The sequence below is a fragment of the Phyllobates terribilis genome, unplaced genomic scaffold, assembly GCF_046119375.1.
Source record: "Phyllobates terribilis strain yellow unplaced genomic scaffold, ASM4611937v1 Scaffold_98__1_contigs__length_5973952, whole genome shotgun sequence".
Lineage (NCBI taxonomy): Eukaryota > Metazoa > Chordata > Amphibia > Anura > Dendrobatidae > Phyllobates > Phyllobates terribilis.
Window position 1 is genome coordinate 2,804,902 of NW_027362858.1, and position 23,669 is coordinate 2,828,570.

General features: G+C 41.8%; 1 protein-coding gene across 1 annotated transcript; it reads left to right on the forward strand.

The window, feature by feature from the left end:
* The first annotated feature begins 1,800 nt into the window (after positions 1-1,800).
* LOC141198607 (uncharacterized) lies at positions 1,801-22,412 on the forward strand. The gene is made up of 7 exons (XM_073663033.1): positions 1,801-1,869; positions 16,120-16,259; positions 16,389-16,493; positions 16,577-16,700; positions 16,784-16,881; positions 17,080-17,170; positions 20,550-22,412. Exons 2-7 carry the CDS (start codon positions 16,188-16,190, stop codon positions 22,322-22,324), a joined length of 2,265 nt encoding a protein of 754 aa, XP_073519134.1. The 5' UTR covers positions 1,801-1,869; positions 16,120-16,187; the 3' UTR covers positions 22,325-22,412.
* Positions 22,413-23,669: the final 1,257 nt, after the last annotated feature.

Genomic DNA, 23,669 nt, shown 5'->3' on the forward strand with positions numbered 1-23,669 from the left:
AAGTAGACATGTGGGAAATGTTATTTATTAAACACCAGCCATATCAAATAAAGTTTACCACTATCATGGAGTACAATATATCACGAAAAAAACAATCTCAGAATCAGTGGGATAAGTTGAAGCGTTCCAGAGGTATTACCTCATAAAGTGACATTGGTCAGAATTGTAAAAATTGGCCTGATCATTAATGTGCAAACTATCTTCAGTGGTAAAGGGGTTAAAGGCTGATTTAACAACGAGTTACTCATAATTCTTAACAGCATAATTTCCTTTCTGCAGACGAAAATTTTCTTGAGAATAATGTACATGGCTGCAAATTGGTCAGAGCTTTCGAACCCTAAGAGAAAATGACCTCTACCCCGACCCATGAAGCATCCACCTCCACAATGAATGGTTCTTGGAGATGGGGTTGGATTAGAGCAGGAGCAGACATAAAACACTCCTTAAATTTTTCAAAAGCCCTCATAGCATCCGGTGGCCAAACCTTGAGATCCGCCCCCTTACGTGTGAGGTCAGTAAGAGGTTCAGCAATCTGAGAAAAACCCCTAATGAATTTCCTATAATAGTTGGTGAATCCTATAAAACCTTACAATGCGTTCAGGTCACTAGGTTGGAACCAATCTATTATGGCTTTCACCTTCCCAGGATCCATCGTAAACCATCAGACGATAAAATGACCCGGGAATGAAACTTCCTGAACAGAAAAAAAAACATGTCTCAATTTCATCAAACAAAGAATTCTCCCTCAATCTTTGAAATATTACACGGACATGTTCCTGGTGAGAATCCAAATCAGGAGAGAAAATTCTATATCATCAAGATAAATCACAAGAAATCTCCCAAAGTAATCAGAGAAATATCATTCAGAAAGTGGTGAAATCCTGTTGGTGCATTGGAGAATCCAAATGGGAGGACGAGATTATCGAGTAAACCCTCAGACGATAAAGACGCCGATTCCCACTCATCACCCGTCATGGTGCAAATCAAATTGTAATAAGCCCCTCATCTCTGCTCCGTACACCTTGTACACACGCGGCTCCGCTCCGTACACCTCGTACACACACGGCTCTGCTCCGTACACCTCGTACACGTGCGGCTCCGCTCCGTACGCCTCGTACACGCGCGGCTCCGCTCCGTACGCCTCGTACACGCGCGGCTCCGCTCCGTACGCCTCGAACACACGCGGCTTCGCTCCGTACGCCTCGTACACACGCGGCTCCGCTTCGTACGCCTCGTACACACGCGGCTCCGCTCTGTACGCCTCGTACACACGCGGCTCCGCTCCGTACGCCTCGTACACACGCGGCTCCGCTCCGTACGCCTCGCACACACGGCTCCGCTCCGTACGCCTCGTACACGTGCGGCTCCGCTCCGTACGCCTCGTACACGCGCGGCTCCGCTCCGTACGCCTCGTACACGCGCGGCTCCGCTCCGTACGCCTCGTACACGCGCGGCTCCGCTCCGTACGCCTCGTACACACGCGGCTCCGCTCCGTACACCTCGTACACACGCGCCTCCTCTCCGTACACCTCGTACACACACGGCTCTGCTCCGTACACCTCGTACACACACGGCTCTGCTCCGTACACCTCGTACACACACGGCTCTGCTCCGTACACCTCGTACACACGCGGCTCCGCTCCGTACACCTCGTACACACACGGCTCTGCTACATCCACACTGTAAACCCCTCCTGACCCCACACATAAACTTCAGCTCATCCAGCACCATGACAACCAGCACAGCAGAGTCCTGCATCCACTGAGGCCCCTGATCATGTGACCCCTGACTCCTCCCCTCCTGTGACCTCATCACAGCTCCTGTGCGCACAGAGCAGCCATATATGTGGTGGCGGCTCTGCAGGTGGAGGTATGTGGAGACCCTATTACTGGGCGCAGGGGGCATTAACCCCTTCAGCGCCGAGACTCTTTTGGGGTCTTGTGTTGCCCCTTTATAAGAATCATAAGGTTTTTGTTCTGTTTCCTGTAATAGATACATACGACTCAACTATGGAGACAGGAAGGGAGGAAACGTATTGTTCTCATAGTACAGGACCCCTTTACTGGCCCCACAGTGTAATGCCCCCATTATGCCCCTTATGCAGGATGTATGATGCCCCCACACAGTGTAATGCCCCCATTATGCCCCTTATGCAGGATGTATGATGCCCCCCACAGTGTAATGCCCCATTATGCCCCTTATGCAGTATGTATGATGCCCTCACACAGTGTAATGCCCCCATTATGCCCCTTATGCAGGATGTATGATGCCCCCACACAGTGTAATGCCCCCATTATGCCCCTTATGCAGGATGTATGATGCCCCCCACACAGTGTAATGCCCCCGTTATGCCCCTTATGCAGTATGTATGATGCCCCCATTATGCCCCTTATGCAGGATGTATGATGCCCCCCACAGTGTAATGCCCCCATTATGCCCCTTATGCAGGATGTATGATGCCCCCACACAGTGTAATGCCCCCATTATGCCCCTTATGCAGGATGTATGATGCCCCCCACAGTGTAATGCCCCATTATGCCCCTTATTCAGTATGTATGATGCTCCCCACACAGTGTAATGCCCCCATTATGCCCCTTATGCAAGATGTATGATGCCCCCCACACAGTGTAATGCCCCCATTATGCCCCTTATGCAGGATGTATGATGCCCCCACACAGTGTAATGCCCCCATTATGCCCCTTATGCAAGATGTATGATGCCCCCCACACAGTATAATGCCCCCATTATGCCCCTTATGCAGGATGTATGATGCCCCCCACAGTGTAATGCCCCCATTATGCCCCTTATACAGGATGTATGATGCCCCACACAGTGTAATGCCCCCATTATGCCTCTTATGCAGGATGTATGATGCCCCCCACACAGTGTAATGCCCCCATTATGCCCCTTATGCAGTATGTATGATGCCCCCACACAGTGTAATGCCCCCATTATGCCCCTTATGCAGGATGTATGATGCCCCACACAGTGTAATGCCCCCATTATGCCCCTTATGCAGTATGTATAATGTCCCCACACAGTGTAATGCCCCCATTATGCTCCTTATGCAGTATGTATGATGCCCCCACACAGTATAATGTTCCCCCAGTAGTGCCTGAGGTCCTGTAGTTGGAATAATCCCTCTGGAGTTGGTTTTCCCTTTGCCTGCTCCTCTAAATGTATACCCTCGAGCATGTATACATGCATGTAGGGGAGCAGGCCTTACTAGATATCGAGGCTTTGTACAGTAATATACTGCATGAGGATGGTATCAGAGGAGTAAGATATTTCCTGAAATCAAAATCAATAGAGTGTAGCAGACATAATGACTTCATGGAGGATCTTCTAAAATTCACTCTTACTCATAACTTCTTTTTGACAGGAAGTACTTCCACCAGCTCAGGGGTACTGCGATGGGGAGCCTCTGTGCACCCTCACATGCTAAAGTATTCCTGAGCTGGTAGGAGGAAACTACAATATTCAGGGATGATCATAAGTGGTGGCATCCATATATTGGGGTATGGTACAAATATATTGACTACATTTTTATCATCTGGTCAGGGATGAGTGAACAATCTTTTGAATTTGTCAGAGAACTCAATATCCATAGAGTGGGCCTGAGATTTATATCAGAGTTTAATTATTACCAGCTGCCTTTCCTGAATGTACTAATCAAGAAGGATTGCAATGGGACCCTAGGAACACTCATCTATCATAAACCTTCAAGCACTAATAAACTATTGAAGTTGGATAGCCACCACCCCATCCTCATAAAAAGAAGAATACCCAAGGGCCAGTTTTTACGGTTGGGTACTGCTCTAATGTCACAGATTTTAATATACAGGCAATAGACCTGAACATCAGATTCAGGGAAAAAGGGTACTCATGGTACATTTTGGATTCCCAGAAAAATGGGAGAGACAGACACTCCTCCATACCTAACCTAGAGACCAAGAAAAAGATTGGACAACACGAGTAAGAAAAACTTACGACAATCAGAGTGACTGTATCTTTCATATCCTCAGAAAACACTGGGATATACTTGTGGCTGATACGGACCTGAGGGTCCTGTGGGATCTACTCCCACAATAACTTTCAGAAACGGTCAGACAATTAGGAACCGTTTAGTGCATAGTTACTGTCAGGGAAATATTGAGAAAGTATTAACAATTTCTCTCTGTCCCTGAAACCCCTCTTCATCCCTCCCTTATCCACCATTTGTCACCAGAGGAGAGCTGACACTCCAGCTGTTGGTATGCAAAAAACAGTACAAGAAGTTCAGTAGCCTATTCTACTTAACATACAAATGCATCTCCTCTTAGCACAGACCTGGGATAGATTGACACTTTCCAGCATAGGGGCAGAGATGGAAGGAAAGAGGAAATGGCTCGTTTAGGCTCAAAAGGGGTTTAGCAAAGACTGCAGAATCTTCGGAATAGCTAAAGTTTCATAATTCTCAAAATGAAGGGACCCATATTTTTAGTGACAGGGTCAGCTTGGGAATGATATGGATATTTTCCTGTCTCTGTAGGTCCCTCTGGGGGGCTGTGGCGCAAAAGTCCCAAAATAACAGATCGCAGCTATACCGTGTGAGGTCTCTTGAGAAAGGTAAAATCATAATGGAAAAAATTGTATCACTTTCGGGCCTCTACGATCAACCCACAATAAGTTATCACAAAAAACAGATATCTAATAAAGATATGAAGGCTGGAGACCAGCCCCCGTAATGTCATCCCAGGGGGTGTGTGGGCCGGTCTTTCACTTCAGCATAAAAGAATCTGCTGAGGTTGGAGTAGTATTCATTGCGGGAGTATATATTTATTATAGCAACGGATCTTGCTCGATAACAGTCAAATCAAGCTTAGTGTCTCCCCTTCACCTATATTGAATTGTCTCAGCGATCATTATAGTAAGTCTTCTTTAATCCTACTTATGTATTGTATTGTCCACTTTTGTAAAATCTTGTATATTTTTCATAATACTGCCTCCCTTTTGGATTAAATATAAAATTTAATAATTATTTTTCTTTTTTGCTGTAATTGGGCTATCGTGAAGCTGACAGTGACCGTACGGGGGCGTAGACACACATTCCATGCGTTGGAATCTGGAGGTGTGATGCCATATGCTCACTGGTCGCTTGCCGATACCTACGTAGTGGGTAGTCGGGATCGTGTGCTCGCCACTCCCTGATGAAATCCGGACAGAGTAACGGCAACGGTGAGATATTGTGTGATCTCCCCGGTGTCGTCACTGTGGAACCCTGACAATTTTTATAAAAAACCTGCACCCAAGGGGACTTGGCTAGATAGAGGAATCTACCGTTTCTTTAGATTTGGAGAACATTGTCCATTTAATTGGATGGATCCATGTAAATCTTTCTTGAGTTCCTCCATGCTTAAAATCTTTTTCTAGTGGGATTATTCCAACTGTAATTCCTCAGGACTAGTATATATGATCACACCTGCCCCTAGATTATGTAGGCAAGATCAAGAGGGAGTCTAGGAGGAGTGTGGGGGGGCATTTGGGCAGTATACGCCATGGTTGGGACACCCCATTAGCGAGACATATGAACAGTGTACATTGAGATCAAACTGGAGACATCTCCTTTTGTATCATTGATGTGGTTAAACCCAATGTGAGAGGAGGTGATCACAATAGATGTATCCTCAAAAAAGAAAGTAAGTGGATTGTTATACTGAATTCACTGGCCCCTAAGGGACTCAATGAGCAAATTTCTTATGCCTGTTTTGTGTGAATACAGCCCCATTCTGGATTATATTTTTAGATTGTATACTCTACCCATTGCTACTCAGTTCCCTGTGAATGGGGTTCACATATTATTGTACTTCATCGAGATATCTGAGCTTCTATATCAGAATTATTACTTAGCAATTATTCCACATATACTATTTATTAATTAACAAGTGTGGTGATCCTTGTGTATCTCTAATTGTGCAATAGGGGTCAAATTTGACCATTTAGGAATCTACTGTGGGCCATCATCCCATATCTTATGTAGTGATAAAGTAGATCTACACGCCTATTGCATGATGGGAGGATGTGCAATACTTGTTTTTAGTCTCCCATGACGCTGATCTCAGAGATAGAAAAATCCTATGTTGGTGGTATGCAATCCAAAACCATTATGCGCTCTGGTATGGAACGCATGCTTCTGGACATGCACAATCGCAGATAGGAGACTGTGATGCACTCCGGCGTGGAACGCACATGTCCGGGCATGTTTGTGCTTTCAGCACGCCCGTTGTTTTGTGCTGGATTTTGGGGAATACTTGAGAATTTATTTTTGTTCCATCTGTCTTTAATTGATCCATCAGATTTGTCCTCAGAGAATTATAATTAGAGGAACCCATGGACACATTAGGATTTGTGAAGCTGACCTCCGCTCTCCTCTATTTCCTTTGAATTTATTGTGTGACCTGTATTTCAAAACAGTAGCTCTTGGTTTGTTTCACTTCCATGTGTAAATTGAATTTGACTCGTTGTCTTTGATATTTCTTTCAAACTTAGTTTTTTTGATGTCTGAGATCCATCCTCCAGACTTTGTAAATTCTTTTGCATATTTTGTTTGATTTTTGTATCCAAAAAGACTTCTACATTTGGCGGAAAACTTTCAACTAGTTATTTTCAAGAAACAAATATCAAACGCAATGTAACTTGGTTATCCTTGGTTAGGTTTTTTTTTTATTTAGATTGTGAGCCCCAATGGGGACAGCGATGATAATGTATGTAAAGCTCTGCGGAATATGTTGGCGCTATATAAAAATAAAGAATATATATATAATATAATGTGGACATACACCCTGTAAAGCATGCAACTATGTTAACCGCTTCCCGACCGCCCACTGTACATAAACATCCGCGCTGCCTGGGCTCTGTGCAGCGCGGACGTTTAAAAACGGTGGGTGGTCTCGCAGCGCTCAGGACCCCCAGGGTCCTGCAAGCGCTCCGAGAGCGGTGCAGAGCGTTAGCTCTGACAGGGAACATCATCGGGACCTGATTGGATCAGGTCCCAGTGATGTTAACCCTTTGCTGTCTTCTATATGCCGCGATCTATAGTGATCGCGGCATATAGAAGACAGCAGGAGGAGAGGGGGGTGGTATACTTACCTCTCCGAAGACCCCTGATACCTTCCAGGACCTTGGGTTGCTATGGCAGCTGAAGGTCACATGACAGCCTCCAGCTCTGCCATATATGGTGTCCTGCCAGTGTCAGCCTGCAGCTGAAGCCTGGCAGGACACACTGACTGTGTGAAGATCTCATGTAATGTAATATATGTCTATTACATTACATGAGATCAGTGATCAGAAAAATAAAAATTAATGTCCCATACAGGGACTAAGTAAAAATGTAAAAAAAAGTAAAAAAAATGTTTTGAAACTGTTAAAAAAAAAATACAAAATAAATTAAAATAAATAAATAAAATATTAAACCGATAAATACGTATATTTATGCAAAAATAACAAAAGTACACATATTTGGTATCGCCGCGTCCTAAACAACCCGAGCTATAAAACTGTCACACTAATTAACTCCTTCTGTGCACACCGTAATAAAAATAAATAAAAAACGGAGCAAAAAACTATGCTTTTTCCTCATATCGCCAAACAAAAAGTGGAAAAAAATGCGATCAAAAAGCAAAATGGAAATAAAAATGGTACCGCTGAAAACGTCATCTTGTTCCGCAAAAAAAAAGCCGCCATACAGCTCCATCAGCCGAAAAATAAAAAAGTTATAGCGCTCAGAATAAAGCAATGCAAAAAAAATATCTTTTCTATAAAATTGTTTTATTGTGTAAAAGCGCCAAAACATAAAAAAATATACAGTAAGTGTAATATCGCTGTAAACGTACTGACCCGAAGAATAAAGCTGCCTGATCACTTTCACCACACGCAGAACGACATAAAAAAAACCCTCAAAAAACAATTCCTGAATTGTTGTTTTTTGTTAATTTTACCTCCCAAAAAACGGAATAGAAAGCGATCAAAAAATGTCACGTACCCAAAAATGGTACCAATAAAAATGTCAACTCGTCCCGCAAAAAACAAGCCGTCACATGACTCTGTCGGCCGAAATATGAAAAAATTATAGCTCTCAAAATATGGCGATGCAAAAACTAGATTTTGCAAAAAAAAAACCCGTCTCTTAGTGTGTGACAGCTGTCAGTCATAAAAACCCGATATAAATCTGGTATCTCTGTAATCGCACCGACCCGAAGAATAAAGTAATCTAATCAGTTATATCACACGAGGAACGGCGTAAAAAAATAAATAAAATCAATTCTTCACCTGCTACTGATTTGTTTATTATGTCTCCCAAAGATCGCAGTAAGGCTCTGCTCACATTTATCCTGCGCTCTGCGCTGAGCACTTACGCCAGAGTTTCCGTGTAAATCTCTGAAATACGTGATTCAGACAGAACCCATGATGGAAGATTCCCTGTAATGAGGCAGATATAGGCCACTGTGAATGCCGTCTGGCCTGTGATCCCACGGTGTCATTTGTTTTAGGCGTGCATAAAAGTGCGGTTGGCCACAGTTTTGTGCACTTCTGAAAAAAGGACACCGCTAAACAGAGGCCAGACGGAGTCCAGAGTAACTCTGCTGCCTCATTACAGTGAATGGATCCCGCAGGGGTTTCATCTGAATTACATCACTTTGAAATTTAGATGGAAACCCCGATGTAAGTGCTCAGCCTAGAGCGCCGGATAAATGTTACGTAAAATGTTCCCAATAAAAGCTTCAACTCAGTCCTCAAAAAAAGCTAGTCCCCACTCAGGTCCGTCATCTGTTAAAAATATAAGGGACTTCCAAGTTACTGGTAGCAGAAAGGCTCTGGAAAAGCGAAATGGCCCTTGCCCCCCAAAAGAAATTCAGAAAATTTTGTGCTCCCAAATCCAAATGCCTATTCTACAATAATTTGTTCTCCAATTGTCAAATAGCACTCCATCCCCCCCCAGATCTCGCCGTATGGCTGAGCGGTACGATACAGCCACATATGGGGTATTGTCACTTTTAGAAGAAATTGTGTGACTCATTTCGGCACCATTTTTACCCATTGCCCTGTGTGAAAATGTAAAATCTGAGGGTAAAACATTTTTTTGTGGTAAAAATATAATTATGCTTTTTTCACTGCCCAATGGTATAAATTTAAAAATTAAAAAATACTCACTACTTCCCTAGATGAATTCCTTGAGAGGTGTAGTTTACAAAATGGGGTCACTTGTGGGGGTTCCTGCTGTTTCGGCATGTCAGCGACTCTTCAAATGTGACATGGTGTCTGCAACCTATCCCAGCCAACATAGCGCTCCTTTCTCTTCCGAACCCTGCCGTACACCACAGCAGTGGTTTTCCCCCACATATGGGGTATCTGCGTACTCAGGAGAAATTGCTCAACAAATTTCATGGTGCAATTTCTCCTGTTACCCTTATGATAATACAAAATTAGAGAATGAAAAACATTTTTTGTGGCAAAAATGTGAAAATTTTATTTTTATGGCTCAATATTATAAACTTCTGTGAAGCACCTGGGGGTGCAAGGTGCTCACCACACATCTAGATAAGTTCCCTAAGGGGTCTAGTTTCCAAAATGGTGTCACTTGTGGGGGGTTTCCACTGTTTAGGAACATCAGGGGCTCCCCAAATGCAACATGGCGTCCGCTAATTATTCAAACAAATTTTACATTCAAAAAGTCAAATGGCGCTCCTTCCCTTCTGAACCCTGCCGTGCGCCCAAACAGTGGTTTGCCTCCACATATGGGGTATCAGCGTGTTCAGGAGAAATTGCACAACAAACGCCATGGTGCAATTTATCCTATTACCCTTATGATAATGCAAAATAAAGGGATGAAAAATGTTTTTGTGGGAAAAATGTGAAAATTTTATTTTTACAGCTCAATATTATAAACTTCTGTGAAGCACCTTGGGGTTCAAGGTGCTCACCACACATCTAGATAAGTTCCCTAAGGGGTCTAGTTTCCAAAATGGTGTCACTTGTGGGGGGTTTCCACTGTTTAGGAACATCAGGGGCTCCCCAAATGCAACATGGCGTCCGCTAATTATTCAAACAAATTTTACATTCAAAAAGTCAAATGGCGCTCCTTCCCTTCCGAACCCTGCTGTGCGCCCAAACAGTGGTTTTCCCTCACATATGGGGTATCAGCTTGCTCAAGAGAAATTGCACAAAAAATTTTGGGGTCCATTTTTTCCTGTTACCCCTGTGAAAATAAAAAAAATTGGGTCTAAAGTAACATTTTTGTGAAAAAAGTTAAATGTTAATTTTTTTCTTCCACATTCCAAAAATTCCTGTGAAGCACCTGAAGGGTTAATAAAGTTATTGAATGTGGTTTTGAGTACCTTGAGGGGTGCAGTTTTTAGAATGATGTCACTTTTGGGTATTTTCTGTCATAAAGACCCCCTCAAAGTGACTTCAAATATGATGTGGTCCCTAAAAAAATGTTTTTGTAAATTTTGTTGGAAAAATGAGAAATCGCTGGTCAACTTTTAACCCTTATAGCTCCCTAACAAAAAAAAATTTTGGTTCCAAAATTGTGCTGATGTAAAGTAGACATGTGGGAAATGTTATTTATTAACTATTTTGTGTGACATATCTCTCTGATTTAAGGGCATGAAAATTCAAAGTTTGAAAATTGCAAAATTTTCAAAATTTTCGCCAAATTTCCGATTTTTTCACAAAACGCAAGTGATATCGAAGAAATTTTACCACTATCCTGAAGTACAATATGTCACGAAAAAACAGTCTCAGAATCAGGGGGATCCGTTCCAGAGTAATTGCTTCATAAAGTGACAGTGGTCAGAATTGAAAAAATTGGCCCGGTCACGAAGGCAAAAACAGGCTCTGGTGCGAAGTGGTTAATAAAACCAACACATTTGAAGAAAACCTAACAGGACTACAATTTGCAATACACAATTTCATCAGTTGTAACACTATAGGGGGTCATCTACTTAATAGAGTGTATAGAGAGTTAACTACAATATGTGGGATTCACGTCTGATCCACTAAAAAAATGTATTAGAAGACATTTATCTGACGCAATCAATCCCACAGCATTAAACCTGTCTGTGGTTTCAAGACACTTTTCACAAAAAAAATAAAGGGGATATCAGATCCTTCAGATATTAGGAATAGAAAAGTCTTATAAACCATTAAGAGGTGGAGATATGAAAAGAAAAATCTTAAATAGAAAGTCAGATTGGATATTTAAATTACACAGTAGAGCCCCACAGGGAATGAACATCAGACCGGATTAATATTACAGTGCAATTAATTGTATTTGTCTTTGATTTCCAGTGATTTTATTGAATGTCTCATGCATGAGTTGTATTTGTGTATTCTCTTTTACTTCCATACAATACAGGGTTAAATTGTCTGAGAAGTACTCAGTAATCAATGGACACCCAGGAAAGGGAAGGAGATAAAAGTATCAGAGAGACTCACATGTTGTAAATCAGGAATAAGCATTGGTTTCCTATGCGGGCACTTGGTGGTATGCCATCATAACAGTTTTTATGAACTCACAATAAGGGTATGTGCACACGATGCAGAAATGAAGCAGAAAATTTCTGCATCATTTCTGCATTTCCCTGGCAGAAAAAACGCATGCAGATTGTGCATGCGTTTTTCCTGCAGAATACATGCGGATCCACATGCAGATTCACATGCGTTTCCGCATGCAGATTGACAAGCGCTTTCCAGGCGATGTTAGCATCACCTGGAAAGTGCTTGATAACTAGGTCACACTATATAAATCCATGCAAACAGCATGGTTTTATACAGTGTGAACCGAGAGAGTGTATATACTTACCTCCGATGGCCCGCGCTGTCCTGCTCACTCCGTTCTCCCGGCTGCCGGCAACTTTGAATTGAAAGACCTGCCGACGTCAGCGTCACGTGACCCGTCACATGACTCTGACGTCACCGCAGGTCCTACAACTCACTGCAAGTGCCGGGAACCAAGCGGGAGCGCTGCGCGGGCCGACAGAAGGTAAGAATACATTTATTTTTTATTTTATTCTTCTTTTTACAGCTTTTTTAATGGTACCTGGGTGTGGATGAGACTCTCCTCTCCTCCACACCCGGGTACCATCCGCACATTAGAACGCGCCAATTACGCAAGTACAAATGCAGTCTTGCGGAATTGGCGCGTTCTAATGCAAGTCAATGGCGGCGAAATCGCCGCGTTTCCGCATAATTAATTGACATGCTGCGGATTTTTGACCGCAGCGTTAACGCTGCGGAAAAATCCGCATCATGGGCACAGCACATGCGGATTTCCATTGGGGAACATTGCTTCCCTTCTACCATGCGTTTTTCATGCGTTTCCGCGGCGTTTACGCAACTGCAAAAACGCCGCGGAAACGCATGAAATACGCATCGTGTGAACACAGCCTAAGGCTATGTGCCCACGTAGCAGATTTGATCCAGAGCGTTTTTGCCTCTCTCTGGCAGAAAAAAACGCATGCAGATTTACATGCGTTTTTTCTGCCAGAGAGAAGCATTTTTTCAGCGTTTTCGCATGCGTTTTTTCAAGCAGTTTTCCAAGCGATTCTGAGCATCTCTTGGAAAGTGCTTGACAAGTTGGTCACACTATATAAATCCGTGCAACCGGCATGGATTTATATATTGTGACCAAGTAATAGTTAAAAAAAAGAATAAGAATGGTAAAAAATAAAAAAAAAAGATTATACTCACCTTCCGATGTCTTCCTGGTGTCATCTCTGCTGCGTCCGGTCTCTTGCAATGCTCGCGCTGTTGTGAAGGACCTGCGGTGACATCATTGAGTCATGTGATGGGTCACATGACTCAGTGACGTCATGGCAGGTCCTTCACAACAGCGCAAGCATTGCAAGAGACCGGACGGCGTGGACAAAACACCGGGATGACATCGGAAGGTGAGTATAATCTTTATTTTTTGTATTAAATTCTTTTATTTACAGATTCTATGGTACCTGAGTCTGGAGGAGAGTCTTCTATCCTCCAGGCCTGGGTACCATCCGCACATTAGAACGCGTCAATTACGCAAGTACAGATGCAGTCTTGCGGAATTGGCGCGTTCTAATGCAAGTCAATGGCGGTGATTACGCTGCGTGTCCGCAAAATTAATGGACATGCTGCGTATTTTTGAGCGCAGCATAAACGCTGCGGAAAAATACGCAGCATGGGCATTGAAAGTGCGGATTTGCATTGGAGACCATGGGGGAAGGTTTACCAAGTGTTTCCCAAGCGTTTACGCTGCGGAAATTCCGCAGCATAAACGCTTGAAAAACGCATCGTGGGCACACAGCCTTAATGTGAGGTTTTAACAATATAGACAATGCTGGAGAATCCATCTCTCCTCCTTGCTCTACTTGAACCTTGAAATGTCCCTGACCAGGGCAGCTCCATGCGGTGATCTTCAGACAAAGTGCATTGAATAAACAGTGAGCTGACCTCCCTCTCCATTTTACCATTATATGCATGTTTTCCCTATAGTGATGAATATTTATTTTTGCTAAAACTGTGATATTTTCACTTTAAAACTTTTTTTAAACCTTTTTTATAAACTTTTTTTAAACAGCTCTCCTTAGTGCGATCATACAACACAGAAGCCTCTGATCGCTCCGGTGATGCACTGTACTACTGTAGTGCCGTGTATTATCACTACCTGTGCAATAGTAACGTCCCCATACACATGAGATAAGTGTTGACTGATCGGTCATTTGGCAGACGGTTATCTCTCCCGACTCCCCCATACACACAAATATTCCAGCTTTTCTGTGGTCTGTATGAGAGAGTCGCCTCCAGACTCCTCTAGCGGAGGATTATCTACAGGAAGAACAAACATTTTAGCCTCTGAAATTCAGGATCACAGATCCTTCTCTGCCCTGACATTATCTGTTGGGAGGCCCCCAAATACATTATATAGTCAACCAAACCCCCCGAAATCAGTGCTTTCATGCAGCTTTAGTCTAATGTGTCTGGGGGCGTTAAAAGGTAACTTATTGAATGCTGCCTCTGGCCCGGCCTAATAGACTTTCGTACATTGCAGGCCCAAACACCATTATTAGGCATTTAAGTATCATAGTAACTAGGCAGCCCCATACTATTGAGTACTTGGGGGAGGAAGGTCATTCAGCCGAACTCTGTCAAACCTTCTTAGATGCCATGTTTGCTTTTTGCAGGAGCAAGTGGTTAAACTGCCAGGGATTTTATTGCAGCCGCACCCATGCCATCCCTGTGGTGTACATCTATGTTCTGGTGCTCAAAAGAATTCATATAAGAACAAACACAAATGTTTAACATGTTAAAAAATGACAATGTGTCTTCTGCTTTTTGCATGTTTTTTTTTCTACAAGAATTGTTGGTGACAGTTTTCTTTTGAAACTTTTTAATATCTGCTTTTTTCTGTTTTTTTTTTCTTGTAATATAGGAAAGCCTAAGGCCAGAAGTAAACCCCATAATACACTGTACATGTAGACTTTAGTATCAAATCATTTCTGTCCACGGTGTTTGTGCAAACAAAACAGCTTTTATAAAAGCCTCACACTTCTGTGTGTGAATCAGACATGAGATCTAACTTGATAGAAGATTACAGTCCGGGGAAGACGGGAAACATTCATATAGATGGCCAGTGGTGCAGTAGTCAGTGACGGACTCTGGCCAAATATGGTTTTAGATCCGTAGTAGAAGATGTTGCCTCATCATGACGTAGTTATTTCTCATGTCACTTGTAATGAATATCTCCTGCAGTATTGCTAATTCCAATTCCATTGTCGGAAAATGGGACGAGAATTAGCGTTATGGAAGGTGTCATGAACTCACAAAGAGATGACACCGGGGAGATTACATAATCTCTCACCGTTGTCGTCACTCTGTGGGGATATGTGTATATGCCCCCGTACGGTCACTGTCAGCTTCACGATAACCCAATTATTATTGTTCGCTGCCACCACCGTCCAGATTTGAAATATAATACAGGCCTGGTCGGACGCCTGCGTTCTGGTAGGGTATATGGCTTCGGGGGAGGGAACGATTACAGAGCAAAAGAAACAGGACTATTACATTTTATATTTAATCCAAAAGGAAGGCAGTGTTATGAAAAATATACAAGGATTTTACAAAGGGGACAATACAGTACAGAATATACAGTTACACAATATAAACAGGATTAAAGAAGACTTACGTAATAGATCGCAGAGACAATTCCGTTTAGCTGGAGGGGGGCGCCCCACTTATTGATTTGACTGTTATCGAACAAGATCCGTTTATTATAGTCTCTATACCCCCCTGGCAATGAATACTCATCCATCCTCCTTGGATTCTTTTATGTCTAAGGGGAGACCTGCCCACACAGCACCTGGGATGACATTAAGGGGGCTGGCTCTACCATTTTTTCCGTTATGAATTTACCTTCCTTTAGAGACCACACATGACATAGTTGTTGTCTGTTATTTTGTTACTTTTGCACCCCAGCTACCTGGAGGGACTCACAGCTACGATAAAATAAGCATATTGTTCCTTGGCTGACCCTGCCACTAAAAACATGGGTCCCATTATTAGCGGAGTTATAGAACTTACAATATTTCATATTTCGTATCAGCTCCGGACATCCTGAAGTTTGTGTTAAACCCCTTTGAAGCCTAAATGAGTTTTCCTTCAATCTCTGCCCCTGCTGGAAGGTGTCAACCTATCCCAGGTCTGTGCTAAGGGGAGATGCATTCCTATGTTAAGTGGGTCAGTAGCACCTTTTGTGCTGCATTTGTCTACAAGTGACTTCTGCTGTGTGTGTTAAATTGCATGGAAACAGTTGGTTTGGTCCAAATGGTGGATAAGGAAGAGGTGAGAGAGAAGAGGGGTTTGGGAGAAATTGTTAATATTTTCTCAATATTTCCCTGACGGTGAGTCTATGAGAAACGTATTCAGCTGCAGACTCCGAGGAAGAAACTGCTTGTTGTCTGTGGCCTTAAATATATAGGTTTTATTACTAGATGTAAAGAAAAAACGAAATACTGTCAAATAATAAATCTCCTTATATGTTTCCCCTCGTTATCTCCAATAGCACAGGATTTTTATGATGTTCCATCGGCTTATCTTCTCATTCAGGTCTCTACAATACCGGATCCTCTCAGTGCAGATCTTCTATATAACAAAATTTTCCTGATTTACCTGATATGGACAGGGAAAAGATGGCGGAGAGGATATTCCACCTCACCCTAGAGATCCTCTTCCGGATTACTGGAGAGGTGAGAGATTCTGATGACGTCACATTACATCAATCTTATCTATAGGAATAACAGACGGACAGAACTGGAGAGGTGAGGACTCTGGAAATGTCTGTAGTGAGATTTATTAATGTTTCTCTCCATAACCAGCGATTAATCACGGGGCCTCCACCTTACCTCCTGATACATGAGGACATCAATGACCAGAAGATCCTAGAACTTGCCTACAAGATGATTGAGCTTCTGACTGGAGAGGTGACACTGCTGGGAATTCTGGGACATTATACAGTAACGCTATGGAGGGATCGGGGGGATGACGGTATCATTGTATGTGTCAGGTTCCTATAAGATGTCAGGATGTCGCCGTCTATTTCTCCATGGAGGAGTGGGAGTATTTAGAAGGACACAAAGATCTGTACAGGGACTTCATGATGGAGGTTCCCAAGCCCCTCACATCACCAGGTAATAGACAGGACTAAATACACACAACCTATAATTATCTGTATGTAAAGAATGAATTCAGCCCCTGTATGTGTTTCCTCCAGATATATCCAGTAAGAGGACAACACCAGAGAGATGTCCCCATCCTCTTCTTCCACAGGACTGTAAACAAGAAGATCCCAATGTTCCTCAGGATCATCAGGTAGATGGAGAGAAGGTGTCATGAGATCTCCCCTATGATGTGTAGACGGCTGTGAAGGTCTTGTGCTCAGTCTTGTTTTATCCACCAGTATTATATGTTTTATACTTGTGTAATGAGAACGGTGGAGATGGCAGGATTAGAGCTGATCATAGATGGGACTTCTCCATCTGTCTGTGACTTTTACAAAATTTGTTTCAGGGTGAAGATCTGACCCATATTAATACTACAGAGACATATGTGAGGGGTGATGAGTGGTGTAAGGAGGAGATTCCTACATATGACTACCCAGGTGAGTAGTAATCACTAAATGCAGAGAAGTCACAGATTCTTCTCAGTCACCGGCTGTGGCTGCTTTATCGGTGGTGTAGTCTGGCCGTATCACAATCGTGCGATCACCATTTTGCCACTAGACCACAACATTCTCCTCCGTCCGAAAATGTTCAATTTACTTTGGGAAATTGTGAAAGACCTTTTCTATACAACTTACAACCTGGAGGATCCACCTACCCCCTGGGATTAGGAGACACTGACCGTTACCTGCCCAGGTCTGTAAACTACAAAGCCAAATGACAGTGTACGTAGAATGTGCTGACAAGTGAGAAAATCACTTGAAGAAAAATATTTTGATGGGCCTGTAAGAGAAAGCGGAGGGTAATGATGGTGTTGGCTTCCTAGATCCCTGATATCTTATTGGATGAATCTACCTTCTCTCCCTTCTGTGCTGCTGAATGTTCTCATATGGTCCCTACAAGACCAGGTCCAGTCTTTCCAGACTTTTTTGATCGACAACATTAAATGTACAGTGAGGCCAAGTGTGAATTTCTGTACAATAACAACAGAGTTTCCCTTTATCCTGATTTTTCAATATTTTTTAAAACCAACTAACTTCAAACAGGATTGTGATAAACTACATAAAAAACATTACACCTGTGCCATGATATATCTCTAAGCTGTGCGTGGCTGATGGCTGTAATATACATTTATTCACGCCTGCAGGAGATGTGTTGGCTCCAGCCCTGGTTTCATTGATTCACTCCACGTCATAAATTCCATTATGTTTTCGATCCTAAGAAATTCAGATTACTGCACAATCTCTCCTGAAATGGGGGCGATAATACTTTCTCTACTCTTCTGCTCAGGACTCATAGTAGCTCCAAAGGTCCAACATAAATGAGTGTGACTCCAGTTTAGTGTTGGATTTCTCCCTTCATGCATATGTAGTAGTTGGGGATGTTACATGTTTTTATATTCTTTCTTTTTTTACAAGTTCATTCTGTATGATAGTTTCATTGTGGTTGGATCGGCCTCCCTCACTTATGTGACGCTGTAACTCCCTGGTAGTCTTTCAAAAAGAAGGTCTCCATTGCCTCTTCCAAATGCTCGAGATCTAAATTTAAGACCCCTCAGCTCTGCAGTATTATAAAAAGTTCTCTTTGAACGTCTAATATTTCTTCTTGACACTCATCTGACAGAAAATATTGTCCCTTACGATAGTTTAGATTGCCAAGAGCCACCGAGCCCCATACTCTAATTACCCCAGAGAGGTTTCACCACTAGTTACTCATTTATTACTGATGAAGACTGTTGAGTTTGATCATTTCAGTCGATGTTTTATTGTGTATAGTCACAGTTTTTGACTTCAGTAATCCTCTAATTTAACCTCTTCAGGCACCCAGTTTTCTGTTCCTAATCAGGGCCATTTTTCAAATCTGACGTTTGTCACTTTACGTGGTGATAACTTTGAAATTCTTCACAAAGGATAATAGGAAACAAATGGACCTTACAAATTATTTTTCAACTTCTTTTGAATGTGACAATACCCTATATATGGTTGTACACTACTGTCTGGGCACATGGCAGGTTAAGAAGGGAAGGAGCGACATTTAGCTATTAGGAATGCAGATTTTGCTGGAATAGTTCCCAGACACAATGTATTGGGGGCACTGTTTATGGTCACCTGGAAGCTCGAAAGATGGCCACCACGAACAGGCTTGCCTTATCTAACCCATTTATAGATTTCAAAAATTACTTTGCTCATCACCCTTTAACCCCTCTACATGGATCTGGACTAACACAGAGATCCCTAGGCTTGGGCCACGGTGTTACCTGCTGTTCTGTGGAGAGAGATAGGAAGAAGAATAGTCAGATAGCCGGGTCAGAACCAGGAGGACAGAGAAAATACTAAATCAGAAGACACAAGAGTAGTCAGTAAACGGGCCGAGGTCACAACAGGAAACAAATACACAAGCCGGGAGCTGAGCACAGAGGACTGAACCAGAGGAGAACAAAGCTGTATCTGGCAGCTCCCGGCAATATGCTCCGAGCTTTAGTAGGGTGCGGTGCTTTCCAAATGGCTGAAGCAGGGAGCAGATTACTTCAGCTGGACAGCACACACACCCATACTGCCAGACTGGATGGTACTACTGGTCCCAGGCTCCCTAATCTTAGTGGCAGTGCAGAGCCTGCGCCACCCAGAGCTTCTGGTTCTAACGTCTCTTCCATCACAAGTGCCGCCTGCGGAATGAATAAGGCTTCTCCTGGTGACAGAAGGAGACGTCACACAAGTCGAAGCAGGAGGAGAAGTAGATGTCCCAGAGGAGATGGTACACATCTTTTGCAGAAGCCCTAATATAACAAAATGGCAGAAAACCAGAGCAGTAGAAATCCCCATAAAGTGACTCCATTTTGGAAATTATAACCCTCAGTGAATTAATCTATAGGAGAAGTGACTATTATGACTTCACAGTCACTTTCCAAAAATTAGCACACGGTGGAGGATGGAGAGTGAAAATTGCAAATATGCCATTTTATTACCCAACACATAGTGTCCAGATTGTGCTCCAGGAGACACACACCATCAATTAAGTGGGTTCTTCTCACTATAGTAATGCCAAATACATGGATGCTAAATGTGGTTTGGGCGCACTGCAAGGCTCAGAAGCGAGGGGGAGATCTGACTTTGGGAGAGCGGATATTGCTGGATTGGTTTATGGAAGCCATGTTGATTCTCAAGAGCCTTTGAGCCACTAATAATGTGGAAACCTCTGTTTATCCATTGACAGATGATGGACTTGAGTGGGGACTTGTTTTTTGTGAGATGAGTAGAAGTTTTTATTGGTGTCATTTTTGCCTACATAACATTTTTTGATGGCCTCTTATTCCATATTTTGGAGGCAGAATGAACAAACAGTTGGACACCACGCTCTACTGGTTCATCCTATGAGGTTTTCTATTAGACTGTGAACGGTCATTCTGTCAATAACTTGCCATTCCTACAGGCATTTTAAGTACAATTATCACAAGAATCCCATAGAAAAATAAATAAAGATTGCATACCACTTCTAAATCAATCTAAATAAACACATCTCTGGGCTACATGCTATTCCAGGAAAATGAAGATATATATGCTCAAGTTTAAAAATCAATTTTATTAGACACAAATCGAAAAAATAGAGGAATATTGAAAATATTTTAAATATTCCTCTATTTTTTAGATTTGTGTCTAATAAAATAGATTTTTAAACTTGAGCATATATCTCTTCATTTCCCTGGATTAGCATGTAGCCCAGGGATGTGTTTGTTTAGACATTTTAAGTAGAAATCTTCAAAAATATAAATTTCAGGGACATTTTATTCAAAATTAATAATTGTGTTTTTTTTCTTGGTAGATGACTGTACCAGGAGATCAGATGAACAGGAGATTTTTAAATCTGACGATCTTGAGATCCCACAAGATACAATTGAAGTGAATGCCATTACTCCAGATATACCATCATCCCTTCACAGCAAACATCAATCATCTGATCCTATGAAACAGGTCCTATCTTCTGATTCATTACCGACTACTAAGGAAAATCAAAATAAAATAAGCATTAATAAACGAACTGCTCCTAAAGCAAAGAAATCTTTTTCACGTTCAGAAAATGGAAATAGTTTTACCCTTGAAAAGTCTATTCTTAAACATCAAAAAATACACACAGCGGACAATAGATTGTTTTGTTCCAAATGTGGAAAATGTTTTAACCAGAAATCAGTTTTTGTTGATCACCAGAGAACCCACACAGGAGAGAAGCCTTTTTCATGTTCAGAATGTGGGAAATGTTTTAAACGGAAAGCGCATCTTGATAACCACCAGAGAATTCACACAGGGGAAAAGCCCTTTTCCTGTTCAGAATGTGGGAAATGTTTTAACCAGAAATCAGCTTTGGTTAACCACCAGAGAACCCACATAGGGAAGAAGTATTTTTCATGTTCAGAATGTGAGAAATGTTTTAACCAGAAAGCGCATCTTGATAGCCACCAGAGAACCCACACAGGGGAGAAGCCCTTTTCCTGTTCAGAATGTGGGAAATGTTTTTACCAGAAATCAGCTTTAGTTAAGCACCACAGAACCCACACAGGGAAGAAGCCTTTTTCATGTTCAGAATGTGAGAAATGTTTTAACCAGAAAGCGTATCTTAAAAACCACCAGAGAACCCACATAGGGGAGAAGCCTTTTTCATGTTCAGAATGTGGGAAATGTTTTAACCGGAAAGCGCATCTTGATAGCCACCAGAGAACCCACACAGGGGAAAAGCCCTTTTCCTGTTCAGAATGTGGGAAATGTTTTAATCGTAAAATGATTCTTGATAGACACAAGAGAACTCACACAGGGGAGAGGCCTTTTTCTTGTTCAGAATGTGGGAAATGTTTTAATCATAGAATGATTCTTGAAAGTCACAAGAGAACCCACACAGGGGAGAAGCCCTTTTCCTGTTCAAAATGTGGGAAATGTTTTACAGGGAAATCAGGTTTGATTAAGCACCAGAGAACCCACACAGGGGAGAAGCCCTTTTCCTGTTCAGAATGTGGGAAATGTTTTAATCGTAAAATGATTCTTGATAGTCACAAGAGAACCCACACAGGGGAGAAGCCCTTTTCCTGTTCAGAATGTGGGAAATGTTTTAACCAAAAATCAGTTTTGGTTGCGCACCAGAGAACCCACACAGGGGAGAAGCCTTTTTTATGTTCAGAATGTGGGAAATGTTTTAATCATAAATCACATCTTAATAAACACCAGAGAACCCACACAGGGGAGAAGCCTTTTTCATGTTCAGAATGTAGAAAGTGTTTTACAGACAAATCATCTCTTGTTACACATCAGAGAACTCACACAGGGGAGAAGCCTTTTTCATGTTCAGAATGTGGGAAATGTTTTAACCATAAATCACATCTTACTAAACACCAGAGAACCCACACAGGGGAGAAGCCTTTTTCATGTTCAGAATGTAGAAAGTATTTTACAGACAAATCATCTCTTGTTACACATCAAAGAACGCACACAGGGGAGAAGCCTTTTTCATGTTCAGAATGTGGGAAATGTTTTAACCAGAAATCAGCTTTGATTAAGCACCAGAGAACTCACACAGGGGAGAAGCCTTTTTCCTATTCTTCTTTTTTTTAATGCAAGAAATTTTTATTGAGATTTTTTCATTAGTTTTTTTTTTTTTACAAAACAAGAAATCAGTACATAGAAATAATAAAATAACATACCATAGGGATCACATACATGCATCTCTCCTATATATCCTTTCAGCTTGCCCATTACCGTCTGATAACTTTCAGTTACTATTTCTTACAATTAACATTCCACATTCTTGATATCTTTTATATAACCTTAATATTGTAATAAACATTATAATCCTATACACATATAGGTGTGCTATATTACCCATACCACATGTATATTGGAATTCCTTAACATTACAATGAAACATTAGACCTCACCAATACCCCCCTTCTCCCATAAGTCAATGTCTCTCCAACAATAACCCCCTTGATGGCATTCCAGGTGTATCCAACCATAAGCCCCATATTTTCTCTAATTTATTCATTCAGTTTTGTTTTTTATATACCCCTTTTTGTAATCTGATAATATTATTTACCCTATTTTTGCGTTCACTAATTTCTGGAGGTGAGGGGTTAATCCATTTGGATGCAATATGTTTCCTAGTTTTAAATAAAATATGTGAAATCCCTATTGAAATTGGGTTAAATTCCATATCATCCTCTAATATACCTAATAGGCATTTTTTGGGTCTGGTTGAATATCTATTTTATATACCCTCTTTATAATAGACAGAACTCCTTTCCAGTATTCACCTATATCCCGGCATTCCCATAGCGGATGTAATAGGCCCGCAGCATCCATGTTACATCCTGGACATTCAGCAGCAGTCCGGTATCCTATGTTACATAGGAATCTAGGCGTCTTATATTTCCTATGTATTAATATGATCTGGGAAAATCTCTGCCCCTCATGTAAAGATAATTGGGGAACCAGTTCTAATACCTCTCTCAATTGATCCTCAGAAATTGGACCTATATCTCCATCCATTTTTGTCTAGCTGGAGAAGGAAATATTTTTAAATAATTATCAAGAAGGACTCAGTAAATATCAGAAATACGACCCTTAGTATTTCCCTTCTCTAATACCAACTTAACAAAAGTATTATTTTCTACCCAAAAGGGCGTCCATCTTGATTGTGCATTAAATGAATGCCGAAACTGTAGATATTTATACAATTGTTTATTTGTCAACCCAAACTCCCCCTTTAATTGATCAAAGGACTTAAGTATCCCTTCAGACAATGTTTTATATCGTATATACAGTACAGACCAAAAGTTTGGACACACCTTCTCATTAAAAGATTTTTCTGTTTTTTCATAACTATGACAATTGTACATTCACACTGAAAGCATCAAAACTATGAATTAACACGTGGAATTATATACTTAACAAAAAAGTG

Bases quoted from the DNA above. Each gene is read 5' to 3' on its own strand.
- LOC141198607 (XM_073663033.1), top strand. From the start codon at position 16,188: ATGGACAGGGAAAAGATGGCGGAGAGGATATTCCACCTCACCCTAGAG. The intron at 16,494-16,576 runs GTGACACTGCTG...TGTATGTGTCAG, and splicing joins TTGAGCTTCTGACTGGAGAG to GTTCCTATAAGATGTCAGGA. The intron at 16,701-16,783 runs GTAATAGACAGG...TGTTTCCTCCAG, and splicing joins CAAGCCCCTCACATCACCAG to ATATATCCAGTAAGAGGACA.